Source organism: Malurus melanocephalus, unplaced genomic scaffold (genome assembly GCF_030028575.1).
Source record: "Malurus melanocephalus ecotype Western Australia unplaced genomic scaffold, MMel_1.1 scaffold_71, whole genome shotgun sequence".
Taxonomy (NCBI): domain Eukaryota; kingdom Metazoa; phylum Chordata; class Aves; order Passeriformes; family Maluridae; genus Malurus; species Malurus melanocephalus.
The window spans coordinates 418,083-437,155 of NW_026623303.1; the positions used below are offsets into that span (position 1 = coordinate 418,083).

A 19,073-nucleotide genomic window follows, 5' to 3' on the forward strand; every position below is an offset into this window, starting at 1 on the left:
CTAAACTGACCTGACCAAAGGTTTATGAGGAAAAGTGTATTTCTCAGCATACACTGTGGGGGAGAGGAAGAAAAACCCTCCCCCACACTTTTAAGCAGAATATTTGCATTGCTTTGGAGATGCTTTTCAAATTTTTCAGCTATGATTTATGCATTTATTGCCTTTACTTCACATTTTCAATTTTGGGATAGTAAACACTCAAAAAAAACCAAACAAGCCCAGCCTTCTGTTAAAAGCAGCACAACTAGATCTGGAATCACTRATGGTGCAATGGACAGACCACAGGCTATCCTCAGAGGAGATTCTGTAAAGCTGATTAACATTTTCTCCACGTCTGCTCCCTGAATTACCAACGAGGAAACAGTGGTGGTGCAGGGGAGCCCATGAACCTGGAGCACTATCAGATCATATTATTGTTCCTTCAATAAGCCAGATATGAACCTCTCAGTGTTGCTGTACCTTAGGTCAAATTCAGGCCATATCCTCACCTATACAGATGTTTGCACATTGCAGTGCTGGGTGAAAGCCTGTTCTGCTGCTCTGTTACCATCTCGTTGCTCTTTATGGCTCATGATCTGGGGCAGTAATTCTACCCTATTGCTCTTTGAGGGCTCATATGATTTTTTTTTTTGTTCATATTTATTTCCCTCTGTTACTTTGAATCTCTTAAGAAGAGATTTTACATTGAAACTGAATGGACAATGGAAGGGTAAAGTGTGAGTATAACTTGAATTGCCAACTAGAAACAAAAAAAAAAAATTAGCACGTCAGCATAAAGGGTTCTCTAGAGGCTTTTATAAACACCAGCATAAACCAATCTAAAAGTGCTCTTCAGAGATGTCTGCATGCTATCTAATCATGCACGCTAAGAAAAAATTCAATGAAGAGAATCCTTGTAAAACATTTAAATTCTTCTTACAGTAGATGCGGGAGAATTTTACAAATTGTTCATACAACATAGCCTGCATATGAGCACAGCATAAATGATTGATAAGAAAGTAACTGAAAGGTGCCTTTTTGTTTTAAACAGATAGATAAATAAATAAATAAATAAACTTTTAGGAGTAAAATCATATTTATGGCATCATCTACATGGACTATTTCTTGACCAGCTCCGGATTTATTGCAAGATTTTTTAGGCACATTTAAAAAATATGACAGAGACAAGCCTAAAATAATTTCTGTAGATTACAGCCTTTCAGAAATTGTTTGAAACGTGACTTAAAATACAGTGCAGATAGCCTTAAGCTTAAAAGCAGCACAGGCATCTCCATTTGCCAAGTAGAATTATCACCAACATGTTTGCTTATGCCTAATTTGGATGAGGAGATCTCTTGATTTTAATAGCTTGCAAGGGTAAATATGTTAAGTATTGCAGGACTGGGGCCTTAGCTTTAATCAAACTTCTTATAACTTTTATTATCTGATGCATTTAATATTTTACTTGCAGAATTTAATTTGGTGGACATTAGATACTGAAGTATTTAGACTTGAAAGTCTTCAAAATAATTTGTCTGCAATATATTAGTGACAGACCACCATGATGCAATATACTATATAAAATCCTTTTTTAAATCTTGCCTGTATTTAAATGAGATCAAAATTTGCTATACGCTTCAGTTGTCTTTATCCAATTATCTTTGCATTATATTTCAATATTATGACTTTTATCTTTTCCATKATTAAATAATCTTTTTTATTTCTTTGTTTATTCAACTCATTGTAAATTCTTGTGGTCCATAACAAAAGAGATGCAGGAATTTGATTATATTCATTATTTTTATATTTCTGGTTATAACAGGGTTTTCTACCCACCTTAGAGTGTATAATACTCTTCCATCACTCCAGATTCGAAGCAAACGATTTGGGGTWGTAATCCAGTGAGCATCAGATTTCCTTGAGTTCCGGAAGAAAGTGTCTGGAATCCAGATTTTTCCAACCATATTGCTATTGAGCATAAGCACCTTCATAGAGCTGTTGAATTTTAGACGACTGTCATACCAAGTCTGGGCAAAAATTATATCTATAGTGTATTCCTAAAAACAGAGAAACRACAATATCCATGTATACATTTACCAAAGTCTGAAAGCCAGCTGGTTTTGATTAATATAAAAATCTGARGTAATTTTCTCTGTTCTCTTTTATGCAACCATTTAAGAGACAAAGATGCACACAGCCTTCTGTCCCTGCCTCCTCTGTCCTGAGACACAGATTACTCAAGGAAGAAGATCTGTGATGGGCTTACTGTACCTTGGGGGTTCCTGCACACTGCAGTCACCTCCGGGGGCCCTGGACAGAAATTTAGGGGAAATCTTAGTACTATAGGGTTAGACTATGTTTGGCAAGACAGATATTCTATAGCTTTTACGACCCAAACAAAACAAGCTTTCGATATTTTTCTCCAAACTTTTCAACATGCAATTTAACACCTTTCAAGAAATTTAAGGTTATGAAGAATTCACGAATATGTGGAAATTAACATGAGAGTTTGCAGAAGTGTTGCCATCTGCCTTGTATACCTACCAACACAYGCAAAAATGTATACATAATCATAATCAGGAAGAATATCTCCATAAGAAATTCCACTTTATTAAAGCCTCAAGAAAGCTCYTTCTCTAATGGAAAATCAAATTCCTCTGTAGATTTACGGCCAGAAAAGAAAGGTGAAAGACAAAATAAATAAATAAAAGGAAATCCCTTTTAATGAAACAATTTTTGACACAGTAAAACTTGACAGAGATARGCAATGCAGATGCATAAAAGAATTTTGTTTTTCAAAGAATTCAGCCAGTTGCTTCTGCACTTCAGACAAAGGAGCAAAGCAGCAGCTMTCTGTGTTTTCACAGCTCTAGACCATGACTCTGATTTTAATGGCAAGTGTCACTGCTTAATGGCAGATGTGATCTGTCCTGCACAGCCCCACGAGGGGTTCGATGAGCAACTCAGCAGCTCCCCTGAAGGGAAGGAGCTGGAGACCAGATTTGGTGTTGGTTGCTCACTTCTGAGTTATGGGTTGGGTGGATGGGGGAAAGAGAAGAAGAGAAAGTGTTCACACTCTTGCTTGAGCCAAAGTGGTTACTTATAGTTTACTTGGTGAATAAAAAACACATAGTGCAATCAGTCAATCCTTTTTTTAAATAAGAGCTGAAGGCTTCATTGATTGGAGTGGATTTTTGTTTTTGTTTTACTTTGAAACAATCACAGCAGCCAACTGTACAATTTACAGATTCCTCACTAATTTCAGCTACCGATACAACCCATCTCTCAGGAGAGTTTGAGAAATTTGGCACTTCATCCTYGAGAAGTACCAAGGCAGATATTCGAGGACTGTCTTAATCTCTCTATATTTTCCCACCTCTCCAGATGGGAGAAGTGCAAGTTCAGGAAACAGATATGCTAAAGGGAGGCTTTCTCTTGCTCTGTGACRTATGGCAGATGAATTACTACCTGGACTGTGGTAACTCAGCCTTYTCCAAAGGTCATGAACAATTAATGCATGAGGAAAACAGTGGAGAAACAGAACAAAAGAACTAATAAAAATGCATTTTAGTAGTGACTTCACTCTAAAACTCTGGTATTTCTTGAGAGTCACTGCCATCATGGGAAAATTCTGCAGGTCAAAACAAGTCCTTGATCTTTTTTCCATTTCTYTAAACAGAATTGAAGACACCTGTGAAAACCCTGCAACTGTTTAACCTTAAAATTCAACTTTCTGTGTTCATCTGTAGTGGTTACAACTGAAAATGAAACTTSCCTTGCTGTAGTATAAAGGAGAGCCCGAGGCAGTGCACCAGAGAAGTGTTTTAATGGGCTTTAATGGAACAGAATGAACAAAGATTTATACATTGCCTTTACAGTACAAATASGAGGGGGAAAAAAAGAAGTCAGTGACCAAAAACAACAGACACAACCAAATGTATGAAAAGTGAAGACTGACTGAGTTTGAAGGYGCTGCTCTAAGCAGCCACTTCACAGTGGCAATGCATGGTTTGAGAAAAAGAAAATTATCAAAGTGTTATTATAGACAAAACCACCCAAGCAAGACAGATTKTCATAGAATACCAATTACCCTAATAAATTACAATACAAAAGGAATATTAKTTTGAACACAAAAACAAGGAAATGGCCTCAGAGGACTCAGATGTTTGTGTTCTTTTACCTCCCAGGATTAAATCTTRTTAAATCCAAACCACAGCAGTGTGCCAGCTACTAAGAAGAAAGTTCTATCCCAGATGAAATCAGCATTCTTTGTATTAGAGGAGTTGTTTACAAAATTTTGAAAAGTACCCCAAAACATAAAAAANTAGTAACCACTTGTTTCTAAGTGTCTTGCTGAAGCAAGAGATCCAAGTGCCAGCCTCTTGTAACACAAGTGAAGGGACTTGTCTTCCATGTATAAACTCACACTTCTGCACTCAACATCTCCCTCTCCCTCTAGAATCAGGCAGCCACAGGCATAATATTYCACCTRAAAGGCATGGCCTTGCAGCCTCACRGTGGGTGRTGGCAGCAGTTMRCCCTGCTCCTCAGGAGGAGCCCAGAGACASTGCTCTGTTCCACCCAAGAACATATTCCACTTCCACCATCTGCCTCGGTGACATCGCCAGCTACTCCTACAGCAAAATCTAATTATTCTGTGCCTGCCTGAGACCTCTCTGTCTTGAWGGGCCCATAATACATCCCGAGGCAGCACACTTCACAAAATGAATCTCACAGAGGATCAAGTTTTTAGCCCATTATACCTCTACTGTCTTTCTCTGAAGTRAACTTCAGCATCGTGTCCAACTACATGCGTGTGCTCACACTGTAGGGGCACAAGGCCTGAAAACAGGACTCTTGTTTATTGGCCTCTTTTCCAAATACAATTTTTCCTGCAGAGGATGGCATAAATACAAACATCCCAAGCACTCACCAGGAACAGACAAAAACATCAAGGGTGATCAGMCAGCAAGGATTTTGGTGGCATGTTGGTGTGACAACAAGGCTGTTTGAGTGCAATAACCTGAAAGGCAAACTGTGCTAGGAGAACTATTAAGAAGGTCAGATTATTTCTGAAAACCTAGTTTTGAAATAGGCCTGAAATTTTCAGACTTTATGGATTCACACATTGAATTTCCTTAAATCTGCATCTCCTGAAAAATATTTCCTATTTCCTTTTAAGAAGGGGAAGTCTGAGTCTCTAAAATTTGCTAAAAATTAGGTAGAAAAATCACTGTATTGTCTTTTCTGGGAGTACTTTGTTTCTAAAACAAGAATAAAAGCCCTTTTTTAACAGATGTTGTATAAGCAAGCACAGCAACAAGATTTATACAATATTCTTTTAGTGCAACAAATCTTCCTAGCCAACTATTTTGCTTCCCTTGTTTTCTTACAAAATTTAAAATTAACATTCTTATCACTCCTTCTACCAGTCTTTCATGAAACTCACCATTTAATGCCACTGTGCAACCATAAAAATTGGTTTACTACTCTCTCTTTCAAATTAAACTAATGACAAAACAGCCATGCAGCACAAAGTGGACTCCATCTATGGCTGTGTTAGTCACAGCCATAGCAAAATGCATGCTTATTCATATTTAGCCTCACAGTGTTCAAGAACATGGCACTTATTGGCTCATATTTGGCATTTGAATAAATCACTGTGCACTTTTTTTCAAAGCTGGCATAAAGTGCCCACCTGCCAAATTATTTACMGATAGCTTCAATTCTCCTCCATCTCTTTCCTCTCTAAAAGATCATAACAAATTCCAAAGGCTGGGAATAGTGTGACTAATCAGAGATTACCATTAAAGGGCCAGGTAGGGAACAAACTGTGATACTGACAAACAGGTTCATAGCCCCAGTAGAACTCATTTATTTTATAAAAAAACAGTTGCTTCAAACAGAGTAGGAACAGCTACTGTAGGCTCATAAATGGAATCCTCAACGTGTTTCATTGTCATACACAGTTAATTACAAACTGACTTAACAGGTCAGTGGATTGCTTTTTATTTTTTTGTTGGAAAGCTGTGAAAGTAAGGGAGGCAGATACCATCTAACACCATTGTTTCTCATTATAAACCACATCACATAAATTCTGATATAATATAAATAAGGACAGAAAAAAATCTAACAAAGAAATAAAGAATTCTTGGGTATTTTGCCTGACATCCAACAATGGATTTGATATTCCATATTAAAAAAAAATTGTGAAGAAGTTAGGTAACAAGTAGCTAAATTGTTGGCTGGATTATGTTAAGTGCAACACATTTTGTTTGAGAGCAGGAGAAAGTGGCCTAGTTTCATGAGTCCAAGCAGAAAATTGAGAAAGAGTCCCAAAACCAAACTCAGAACAAAAAATTGTGTTGCAAACTACAAACCTACAATGCACTTAAGGATCGGTGAATTTCAGAGATAATGTAATACAAACTCCTATAATTTCATCTTTGCTCAGACACCTGCCCCAACTTTTCTTCCGGATTCAGAATTTTATGTGAAGGGCCCCTCAAGGTTTCTGTAAAGGCACATTCTCAAATCTGTTTCATATGTAGCCCCGCAAAGCAGTTCGGCTAAAAAGTTGACACAACTTCACTTCAGTCAGTTTTTTATCATATTATACAGCATTCAAATTTCTTGAATTGGAATTCAATATCAGTGTGGCAGGAAATTTTTCAGAAAAAAAAAATTAAGAAGGGGAAACTAAAGAAAACATTYTACCAGTCTATATGTTTACACAATATGTGATTTACTATCAAATGTCAGTTTAGTATGCTGATAAAGAGATTTTAAAACTGAAAGGAATCATAGACAAAACCAGCAACCACACACTTTCCTAAGAGGCAAGTACCAAATAAAGCATCAAGACAATTTAGCCAATTCAGCTTCGCCCTCCCAGGGTGCTGTCAATAAACTCCTMACCTTTACCTTTCCCCTCACTCAAATATCTTTGGACATCAATAAGGGGCTATAAAATAATTTATTTAAATACTTAACCTATCCTTGATGTATAACCTCTCTTAAGAATATGTTGAAAAAGTGGCTTCTTTTCTGGTAGGCTACTTTAAAAGCCCTCTAAAGAGATTTTTTTGAGCTGCTTCAGGGCCAAAGATGGTTTCACAACTTAATCCYCATGGCTGAGAGCAAAGCTAAAGTTTCTTGGTTTAGTAAACTATTTTAGTTTTCCCACTAAAGCAATCTGAACTTGGTGACCTCAGGGTAAGGTCTAATGGATCTAACAAACCACAGTGCTTGTGACACATACCTGTAATATGAAATTAATGATATTTCAGCCATGGGAGAGGTGCAGGCTGCAGGAAATGCAGTGAACAGAAGTTCATAACTTCTGCTTCCAGAATCTTCTAATCTGTCAGATTGCTATAATTGTACAGATAATCACACTGGAGGATGCAATGGGAACATATGCACAGGGTGAGTGGAAATATGGCAAATCATATCTGCAGAAGGTGAGGGAGCACAGAAAGACCTACATAGTCACAATTCAGGAAAAACTCACTCTCCACATTGTAATTTGGCATCTGTGCTTATCTTAGGCCTTATTCTAAATATGCAAAGTAACAGATGCAAACAACAATATGAATAAAAGGCAAGATTTATTTTGTTTGTTTTGTAGATTAGAAACTATCATTAAAATCTTGCCATCAGTGAAAAGATTAGCTAGAAAAGTAACTAAAGAACTTCAGCAAAATCTATGCTTTTATTTCATCAGCTTAGATTTTGGTCATTTGAAGAGAGCATAAGGAGAGGAAGTAGACAAGTTATATACATAATCTACATTCATTCTCATGGTAAAAATTATATAAAAAGTTAAGTTTTGATTTTCTTTTCAATTGAAAATTGAATATTTCAGTGAGTGCCTCACAAAAACAAACATTAAATTCCAGAAAGAACTGGAGAAGAGAACTCAGAACAAACAAAAACAAAAATCCACAACAACACAACATCCACAACAAAAAAAGTAACCAAAAACACCAAATAAACAAAAAAAACTCCATAGAAATAAAAACAAGCAAACCACCAAACATATGTGAATAAATACGTATCAAAACCCCAGGAGTAAATACTGGTATGGTTTAAGGGTTTGGCTTGGAGGTCGTCAATATTGATCCATCAGCTCCATTGAGTTTACTTTCTAAATTCAGCAGCTACATCTCCCTATCTGTAATTAGAGAGACTCAAGTTGTCAAAATTGGATTCACAGGCAACTTTAACAACAAAGCTGTACATTACTCAAGCATACATGGTTTTGTACAGTTTCCATTTCTAAATAAACTATAAAGTTTCAAACACAATATTTCACCCTTCAGGATGGTRCAGCTGTTTTAAAATTGCACAGGTGCTATTTGATCCTTAATGTACATGGTTTTYCTGCCATGGTTCAAAATCCCAATGATGGCAAACAGATTTATTGGTTTCTACTCTGCAACTCCTGTAAAATGCATGATCCTACATCAAATACAGCACACTTACTTGGTTTTCTGATTGATAAGGCAGTAATCAGTTCCAAATATTAACAATCTGCTACACTATACAAGGTATGTTATGTGAGAGCATGTGCAGCCACCAAGAACTTCCTAAATAGAGCCTCTACTTACTTACTGGCCTCAAGAACATAACATGTWGTGGGGATAAACCCCTACAAAAGTGACGCCACTGTTACTCAAAAAGGCAACATCTCAGTCAGCACTTACTGTATGCTGGTGAATGACACACTTCAAAACAGTCTTAGAAAAGTGTTTTAAACATGCATTCTCCATGGTGGTCTAAATAAGCACCCAGATGTGAAAGACTCAAGATTTAAAATCATGCAAAACCAGGGTAAAGTGAATCCAAGATCAACAGGCAGTGAAGTTGAATTSACTTATTAACAAAAGGGTGTTCCATTTCTTAAAAGCTACTTTGTGGGTGCCGTCACCCCTGCTGCCAAGGGAGGGCTTCCAGACCATTCCCCTCTCAGCAAAGTGAACTTCCTGTATCATGCACTGTGAGGAGAAAAATCCTGCCTGGCTTTTAGGARARAATGAAGTTTTGGAGTGTCAGCRCAGATCCTGACAGCAGCCCTTGTARGGGGCAGKGAACGACAGCACCTTTCCCTGGTGCACAACTGTGAAAACCTCTGCCATAAGAGCCTCAGCCTCTATTGCAACCAGCAGCTACAAGYTATTGCAACAATCCAAGCACACCCCCTGCCTTTTCTTCTCCAAAACYCAGTTCAAATCTAGGCCAGCAGAATTATTTCCACAACTGGAACGCAGAGAGACAGATAAAGAATTAATAACAAAGAACAGGTGTTTAATGTTCTTCAAAACATTTACCTTATAGTTGACACAGAGATAAGAGGTACAGACAAAAAACTAAATGTAGCCTGTCTCAGCTGCAGACACAAGGGGACAACACAGCTGAAGAAGACAGAAAGTATTTGGAGAAGATATTAGGGCACAGGAAATAACAATAAACTGTACATTAAAACAGATGAGGAGTCTGTGCAGCTTTGGGGTGAAAAGGAGGAGTAAAGTGCTGTTTGGGTTAGCTTAAACACTAGTCAATACCTTTGCCTCCCCAGTGAAGTGCTATGTAATACTTGCACAAACATTATTCTTGGTTAGATCACCTGAGACCACAACTGAACTGTGCAGGCGCTCAATACAGCTTATACGGGGATGCATAACCCCTACAAGGAGATTTTGATTTGAATTTAACATAAAAGAAAAGATTTAGAAAGCCAACAGGRGCATAATTGCAGATAGTAACTTTAGCACAACATGAGCTTAATTTTTGTGATATTTTGTAACCTTCACAAAAAGGGGGGAAAAAACAGAAAAATGAAAAGAAGGAAAAGTAAGTTTAAACAGAAACATAATCAGAAACAATGATGTGGCTTTGCAGACATAGAAAGATTCTTTCAAGCATAAAGGGCAGCTTGGGAGAACTTAATATGAAAAGTTGAAAGTAGGGGAGCAGAAACCAGCAAGATCTGAGGCAGGAAATCGCCTCTTGAGGGAAAAAAAAACAACTAAAAATCACCGAGGACAGGTTTTGAAGTACCTTGAAAGTGAAAGGGATCTATTTATGTGCGAGATCCAATGAAAGAGAAGACAAAGGAAGAACTTGAGCAAGAGATAAGTCAGTAGAAAAAGTGGAAAATTCTATCTGTAGGACATCCCTAGATTATATGAGTGAACCCAAGCTGCAACTGGAAAGGTTATAGAAATACATTAGTGTAACAATAGGAATTTGGACAAGAGTTTCCATGTGACAGATTAAAAAATAAAGAAATATAAAATCCCTTTGCATTCAGAWTTTGCAGGACTAAAACTGAGACCTTACTCCTGGTTCTAAGATCCATCACACCATAGAATATTTTTAGATTTCCATCATCAATGACACAGAATAGTGATAATTCACAGCAACAAAGAGTGTGGAAGAGGTGAAAAGTTGTAAGCTTTGAAGCTGTGGTTCAGCCATACTGACAAAAAACAACTGTGAATACATATGAGTGACACAAGACAGTATTTCAGACTGGACAAAAGGAGACTCAGATTAGCAGGGAACTGGCACAGAAAGGTGGCTGAATTTGTGCATGAAAYTTCCAAAAAGGAACTGAGAGCAGGAGAAGGTGACCATGGAAGTCATACTGTGAAGAAGCACCAAAGGAACACATTCACATCAATACTTGAATAGATCAGGTGTTAGGAACACAAGAAACTAAGAGACTTTATCAAAAMACACTGTCAGACTGACCACAGATAAAAAGAAAGCTTTTTTAGAGTTGTTGTCTAGCCCTAGTCTCATTCACAGGTCAGCACTTCTGCCATTTCTTTAATAAATTTCAGAATCACAGATTAGCCCTCTGCAGYTACAGAGCACTTACATATGAAATCTCAGATAGTTCAGGGTCAGTTGGTTATTGCTCTGGCTGTGAATGCTAAGAATCTGAGATTATATAAACTGGGTTTCCACTCAGTATGCTGGCACATGCTACAGAAATCAGGGGAGTGAAGTAAAAATAACCAGTTGTTATAGYAGTTGTAGTAGTAGAGCTGTAGTCATACTATTACTATATTGACTATTGTCATTACTGCAACCATGCCAGCTGTGGTGACAAGTGATGCAATGGTACCAGAAGAAAMCAGAATTTCCTAAAGCATGAAATAAACTGAGATTTAGTAATTGACCACAGCAGAAAAAGCCTGCAGCCTTACATAATAGCATTGCTATTATATGGCACACAGAAATTAGGCCATATTTTACAGCAAMGAGCACAGAATTTCCTAGTGACTTRTGTGGAACCTTCAGWAGCTCTCCTGGCTTCATACCTATTAAGGGCTGATAGGTAAACTGCAGCTGAAAACAGGAAAAATACTGAATGCTGCTCAAAGTCGGGACTGAAAAGATGTCTGTTCTCTGTTTCAGTTTCAGAAGACTACAGCAACCTTTGCCAGTTGTACAGTAAATGTATTTTCCCTCACCCCTCACCATTCCCTCAAACTGATCACAGAAATTGGGAGCAACACAGAACTACCATGCTGAGCCATTATGAGCAAAATACTACATGTATTTGGCCAATTCCACTTAAACTGAACAAGGCAAGCTTAGAGCTATTGTGCAGTAGCAGTAACCAAACTGAAAGAACCAGATTAATCAGTTTAAACTAAAAAAAGAGACTACAATAATGGAATTGTACTTGTGAAGTATTACTCAATTTCTAGAGCTGGTAAAATAAGAAATGCTAGCAGAAATATGGGGTTTGACTTTTAAGTATATTCCATAACCCAAAAAAACAAWGCTCAAGCCTAGCGATTTACTCAGCTGCTGTAAATGAACATTGTCCATCAATCTCAGTCATCTGAGTAAACCAATTAACTGTAATCACTTGCAGTGCTGACTGGCACCACAATGATTGGAATCTATCTTCCCCATTTGAAATCAAAGAGTAAGGGGGAAAAAAATATATTATTTTAGCTTATTTCAAAAATGATGCTGTACAGTAAGGTACAGGTAATATTCAAAGATTTGTTGCTACTTTTGTGCTGTTTTATGAACAAATTCATCACAGAATTTTTGCCATTTGAAAGAGAATTGAACAAATTTGCATGAAGTGGACGCACGTGACTTTCCAAAAATTTCCATTGCTTGCACGCTGAATCCACACAACCTTCAGAAAACCTTATAAATTCTCAAATATAGGCCAAAGTCCATCCCTCATGATCTTCATTTCAGTCTGTCATCATAAAGCTCATAGAGATAGTGGTTCTCCTCCTATGAACAGTCTTCAAACACGAAAGCAATTCTAACCTCCAGGAAAAGCTTCAGGTGCATTTCACAAACCACAACAAGATCTATCAAACAGTGTTCACCGAATCCTGATATATTACTATAATTGCAGCATTTGGATAGCACTGATTTATTGTGTTTATGTTTCTTATAAGGAAATGATGCCCATTTAGACACACAGCTCTGTAACAGACAGACAAGAAGGGAGAGAGAGTTCATATCTTTCCTTTTAGACAATTCTTACTTTGGATTTTTTCTAAAGYGTTTGTTAAATCCTTGACTCAATACTCGCACATGTAAACTGACTAGGTATCTGCAAGATCAGGACCTTGCTAAATCATATATACTTGAGTAATGAAATATTTAATATAATTCAACAYCAGAGTTTGAACTACATTGCTTTACAGAATAATGCACAGAAAGAGTGTATCTTTCAGTAAAGTAAGAGTACAAACCTTCWAACCTTCAAAATAAATTTAGTGACACACTTAGCCACAAAGTACCCTCTGCAAGTGCAATAATGTTGAGTAATCTCTATTAGGATACTGATTCTACTGATACTTGAATGACTTGAAAAAACAAAAATAAAGTATCTGCAGCTGGTTGCTGCAACTAGAGAATGAGTTGGAATTTCGAAGTCAAAGAATACTTAAAATTCAGCACCAGCATATTCTACATAAAGCCATRCATTGTACAATATGACAGGAAAATTGTACCCTACCAGTGTACAGGCCATGAAGGCTGCCTACCAAAGTAGCACATTGTACCCTTTGAGTATCTGGTTTGCTAAGTGGTTTGGCTCTCTTGTTAAAATAAGAGTGACAGACTTCAAAGTAAGGCTTCATCCCGCCACCATAGTAGCCCTCAATGGATAATAAGCAAAGATTATGTGACAAAAGCTAAATTATCCACAGAACAGAAATGTTGAAAAATAACAAGGAAACTGAACTGCTCCAGTAAAATGCAGTCCTAAAAATKTATCTGGGAATTTTCAGATTGGATCTTCTAACAGCAAGTTCCAGCAATAAATACAAAAAGGGAATAGAGACTATTATCTTATCTGCAGGAAAGGAAATAAAAAACAGTAGCACTCGAACACACTAAAATGGCAAAGATATCAGAATGCTTCCAAGTGTTAAATCACGACTTAGAAAAAAAAAGCAAAAGATTTTTAAAACGTCATTTTGTTTCTGTAAACCTGCATGTGTATGCAGTTACATACAGACAGATGTAGGCAGTCTGGTAGAGCATTTCCTTTCAGTTTTTAGTCTCTCAGTCACAGTCTATGCATCTCTATAGAAACAATCTGCTTCTCTCTATTTACTRTATGAAATTTGAGTAAATATATATCAAATACTGGGGAAGTAAAAAATTTTCTCTTTGCTTTTYATTTTTGACACACATTTTTGAAGCAATACTGCTTCTTTCTTGAGGAACTGCTCCTGCATTCCTTCTCAAAAATTTTCTTATTTTTGGTATCAGTCTTTTATTGCAGTGAGAGTTTTGGTCAAATGGAAATTACAAGAAAAGGTAATCTCTTTGTTAAAGGAAGGCAAAAATGTCTTGGAATGGTGCCATGCCTCTCCCAGACAGCTGAAATGAGCACTTGAACGGTTTTGTCAAACCACAAAAGCTGTGGTGCTGGCATGGTTCTCCTCTGGACAGCTTGGGGCTGTAGTGCAAAACTTTGCATATTTATGAATATATAGGGTTTGGGGGATGAATACGTGGCAGAGAGAGCTAATGAGGTCAACAGGCAGCATAGATCAACAGGTATTTTTGCATTGGGACCATCTATCAGACTCTGCTACTTGTAACACCACCAAAACACCACCAAACAATGGCTGCTCTTCATCTTGGCCCTAGTTTGGAAGGAGAAAGGYAGTAAAAGCCTAGTACTTCTACTTAAAGTGTTCAACACAGAGTTTAAAATAGGCTTTAAATATCCACTGCATATCTAAACTTTGTATAGAACTCCCTAGACCAACGCAGAGTTACTGAAGCTTAAGATTTTTCTCATAAAAATACACTTGGAATTAGCAGAACATCAAGGTTGGAAGAGAGCTGTAAGATCATAAAGTCTGACCACCRGGCCAAAACTGTAGGTCCTAAACCAATAAACTTTGTCACCCAGCATCGGATCCAGGTACCTCCTAAACACAGACTGGTGACTGGTGGTGGTGATGGTAACTCCACCACTTCCCCAGGCAACCTAGCCAGTGCCTGACCACCCAAACAGTGAAAATTTTTTCCATATTCATATTCAGTATCCCATCTGAATATCCCCTGTCTCAGCTTGAGGCCAGTTCCTCTTGCCCTCTCACTGCAGGCACAGTAGAAGAGACCGGCCCCCACTTCMCTACAGCCTCCTGATCTCCATGAGATCCCCCTGAGCCTCCTCTTCTCAAGAGTAAACAAACCCAGCTCCCTCAGCTGCTCCTCTTAAGATGTATTTTCTAGATCTTTCACAAGCCTTGCTGCCTTTTGCTGGACATGCTCCAGCACCTCAATGTCCTTTTCAAAGTCAGGGACCCRGAACTGAAGCCCTCAAGGTGCAGTCTCCCCAGTGCTAAAGCAGAGGGGCACAATCCCTGCCTTGGGCCTGCTGGCTGTGTTAGTCTTACCCAGGCCAAGATGCCATTGGGCTTCTTGGCCACCTGGGCACAGCTGGCTCATGTTCAGCTGCTGTCACCAGCACCCCCAGGTCCTTTCCTGTTGAACAGCTCTCAAGTCACTCTGTCCAAGCCTGTGGCACTGCCTGGGGTTGCTGTGACAAAAATGCAGGAGCCGGCACTGGGCCTTGTTGAACCTCCTGCATCTGTTCTGAGCCCATCGATCAAGTCTGTCCAAGTCTCTCTGCAGAGCCTTCCCACCCTCAAAGAGACCAACATTCCTGCTCAACTTAGTGTCATCTGCAAATTTCCTGAGGGCKYCCTTGATCCCTCATCCCRATCATCAATACARAATTCAYCCCAATAYTGAGCYCTGGGGAACACTGCTAGCAGCTGACCACCAACTGGATTGAGCTCCATGTACCGCAACTGTCTGGGACCAGCCATCCACCCATTCAAAAGTCCACCCATCCAAGCTACAAGATGCCAGTTTTTTCCAGGAGGATGCTGTGGGAGATGGTGTCAGACATTTTACTGCAGTCTAGATAGATCGCAGCTTTTCCCTAATCTACTAAGTGGATCAGTTTGTCTTAGAAAGAGATCAGGTTGGCCAAGCTGGACCTTGATTTCATAAATCCATGCTGGCTGGGTTTGAGATCCTGTTTTTCCTGCATGTGCCATGTAATGGCCCTTAGCTGCATTTTACATGGTTGTTGCACAATGYATACTGCAAGTGACTTCTAAAACACCAATTCAAAAATCTTTAGACGGCATTGGAAGCCTAAATAGTCCACTGATCCAGTATTTACTCGGTTTGAAGATGCCTGAAGAGATCACTATAGGAGCTATAGGAAAACGTATCTTAATCATGGGGTGACTATAGCATCTAAAATTTTGTGTATATATTAATAAATMGTAAAAGCCAAAACACAACAGCCTTCAAAACCAAATTCTAATGAATGTCATATATGGGCCTCATTTACAAAAGTGAAAGCTTATCAAATAGCAAAAGGAAAAGAGACATTTAAAAAAAAACCAAATTTGTGTTCTCTCATAGAATGTGTGCTCTGAAGTTTTCAGACAAACATACCGCCTTGATAGGCTGTTTCAACATCATTGTCAGAAAAAATACCCTCTACCCCATGCCATATTGTATCCAAACTTAATAGTTTAAGGACATCATTTGCCAGACTGAAATAATGTATCTGGCAAATRAGTAATCCAATGGGGATTGGGAATTACAGAAAATGTATCTTCTTACTAATGAGGGGCTAAGGACAGCYCTTGAAATGGAAGCAATTTTGGGATTATTGGTTTAAAATCTCAAACAACATTGACTCCAGGGAAAGTGCTTTCCTAATGAAACCAACAGCTCACATAAAGAGAGTTTATAGGGTAAAATTTGTTATCATTTATTTTGCTGAGAATGTTGTTTCCCAGAATAAAAACCTMTTTTTATTTTGAAACCTTAATCAAATTCTTTGAAAATACATGGCTTAACTTGTTTTTAMAAATGTTTGATGTCTGTACTGATATTAGATGCTCATACAAGCCAAGTTCTTGAAGTCCAAGCCCAGTGAAAGCAATTGCCCTTTTATGAAGGCCACAGTGGTTTTAGACTGTAATTTGATCTGCTAAGTAGTTTTCCATCCATTTTTAAAAACCATAGAATAGCTTTTAAAGTTCTATATCTTAGTATTTCCCTTTACTGTCATGCTTCATTTTTTTTTTTGCTTTAAAGAGAAATCAGAAGGTTGGAGAGAAACATCAGGTTGATACACATTATTAACTATCAGAATCCCACTCTCTAGTGAAATAATATGCATTTTCAGTAGGATGCCAATCCTTACCTTGGACTATGAGCCAGTATGTCTGGCTTTTACTAACAGCATKGTGAGGACATCAGCACCCAGCTCTAGCACAGCTCGAGCAGATATGGAGAGACCTAAATAACTGACATGGAATAGTTCCATGGCTGATACTCCCACAGCAGGCAGCTGTGGGCACAGGAGAGGTCATAGCTCATACTGAACCACAGCTGGAAGAGTGCCCAGTGGCTGCAGAGACAAGAGGAGGGCATGGATGATGGGACAGGGTTATKCTGCAAAGCCAGCCATGTGCTGGTTGTTTAGAGGTAGAAAACCAAAGCTGTCAGCACTTCCCATGTTCAGTTCCAGTGTGTGCAATACCCCCTGGCCACAGGCTGAAGGGCTTACATGGGTTACTGGAAAAAGGAATCTCTACCACTTGTTAGGTCCTCTTTTCTCATCCTCACAGTTTGCTTCCACAATAAGTTCCTTCAGAACAGGAATGGACAGAGAGAAGCAAAAGAGAAAGACTCCAGAAGGGAGAGAGACAAAAACAGACACCACTTACACTGGACATGGAAGCCGGAAAATTTTCCCCACTCCATCACTCTTATGGTCTATCACACATTTCATTACATACAGTCCCAGCCTGAGACATGGAYTTCCCTGCCACAGGCCCAGGTAATGACAACCCCAATCTTGTTAGACCATTATGCTAGAAAGAATATCCTTTGCCACAGATCTGTGTCTTTATCCACAGTATCTAAGTACCACTGGTTTTTCTTGCTTGGCTATCCATCCCTGAAAGTCATGACATGATGACATCCGTCTAAACCACAAGATCCTTAATAATAAATGAGAATTACCGTGCTGTCAGAAAATGCTCATAAGCTCCCTGCACTGGCACACTCCAGCCTCTGAACAAAACCCTTCTCTGCCATACAAATTCAATACTGTTAGCAATTTTATAGGGAGGAAGTAAAGGAGATAAACTCAAAATCACCTGTAGGTGAATCCCCATCTAAGTCCTGGGCAGAATTCAAGACAAAAGGCCTTTTTAAAGCCTCCAACACCACCATTTCATACCATGCACATCTAAGAGAACTAAGGAAATACCACACACTCAACCTCCTCATAAGCTGTTCCTTCAGTATTGGTACTAAACAGAGAGGTCAGATCTCACCAGGTCTGCCAGGAGCTGGGTGAGATGCATTGCTGAACTGCTGAAAAACCAGCCATGTGTACACATACATACACTGAAAAGGACACAGAAGACTACATGGAAAAAAGAGGACTAAAGAGTTAACTTCAAATTTTTCTATCTATGAATTWAAAAAAACCCCAAACAAACAGTAGATCACTTCACTGAAAATAGTTTTGTTCACAACTACTGTGTCAATTGTTATTTTTCTYAGGCTCTGAAGAGCAGCTCTAGGAAATCATACAGAACCAGAGATTAACCAGGTATACACAAACATAGTGGAAATGTTCAATACAAACTAAAACAAGGACCTGATACAATGTACTCTGTGTGGCTTTTTTTTAACATAAAAAAAATATTTTTTAAATTACAGCAATTTGAAATAGAGAGACTAAATGCACCTCTGCAATAACCACAATCACACCCAACAGCATAAGAATACACAGTAAGAAATAAACTTATTTGAATGAGATCAGAGTTATTTCCTAATATTAACCCATAGCAACATGCAGATGATGTTTTCTGTCAATAATCAGAACTTACCATATTGATTGGGTCAACTGGACCAATGCTGTTAACGTAGACATCTGTTTCAATTACCGTAGTTCTCACTAAACAAAACAGTAAACATAATAATTACATGTTTAATTAACTCTGTGTATTMTTAGTGTAATTTAGTCTATTTAACTAAAACAATAATGTATCTGATACTCTTTTATTAGATTCAGAATAATCAAATTTCTGGTTTGTTAATTTTGTGAAGGATCATATATGACTTGGCTCTCTTATTTCATATGAATTGCTAGAATTATCAACCTGAAATTTTTAGTTCATAATACAATCCCCACCTGTGCTTTTTGAACAAATACAAGATGAATAAAATAGGTAAAGGAAGCAAAAACAAATAAAACAAAAAAGAACCAAAAACTGTCTTCAAACATAAAAATACAATCCTAAACAGGAATAAAAAATGTTTGGAAAAACCTTTTCATACAACAGACCATAAGGTCTGGGAACAGATGTGTTTATTAGCTGTAAAGAATCAATATGAAGTGCTTCTATCAATTCCTACTGAGAATGTGTAACAAATACAAAATAACTCTTCACCAGAGATTTCTTCAATTTATGAAGCTATAGCACACCTAGGGATTACTAAYGTTCTTTCATCAGCTTGATTAATAC

The 19,073-nt window shown here is 38.0% G+C and overlaps 1 protein-coding gene across 1 annotated transcript in view; it reads right to left on the reverse strand.

Moving 5' to 3' along the window:
- Nucleotides 1-19,073, reverse strand: part of GABRG1 (gamma-aminobutyric acid type A receptor subunit gamma1) — a 54,028-nt gene that overhangs the window by 11,000 nt on the left and 23,955 nt on the right. The window contains exons 3-4 of the mRNA XM_057366738.1: nucleotides 18,435-18,502; nucleotides 1,816-2,036 (exon numbers count right to left, since the gene is read on the reverse strand). Coding sequence (XP_057222721.1) covers nucleotides 1,816-2,036; nucleotides 18,435-18,502 — 289 coding nt within the window. The remainder of the gene's footprint in view (nucleotides 1-1,815; nucleotides 2,037-18,434; nucleotides 18,503-19,073) is intronic.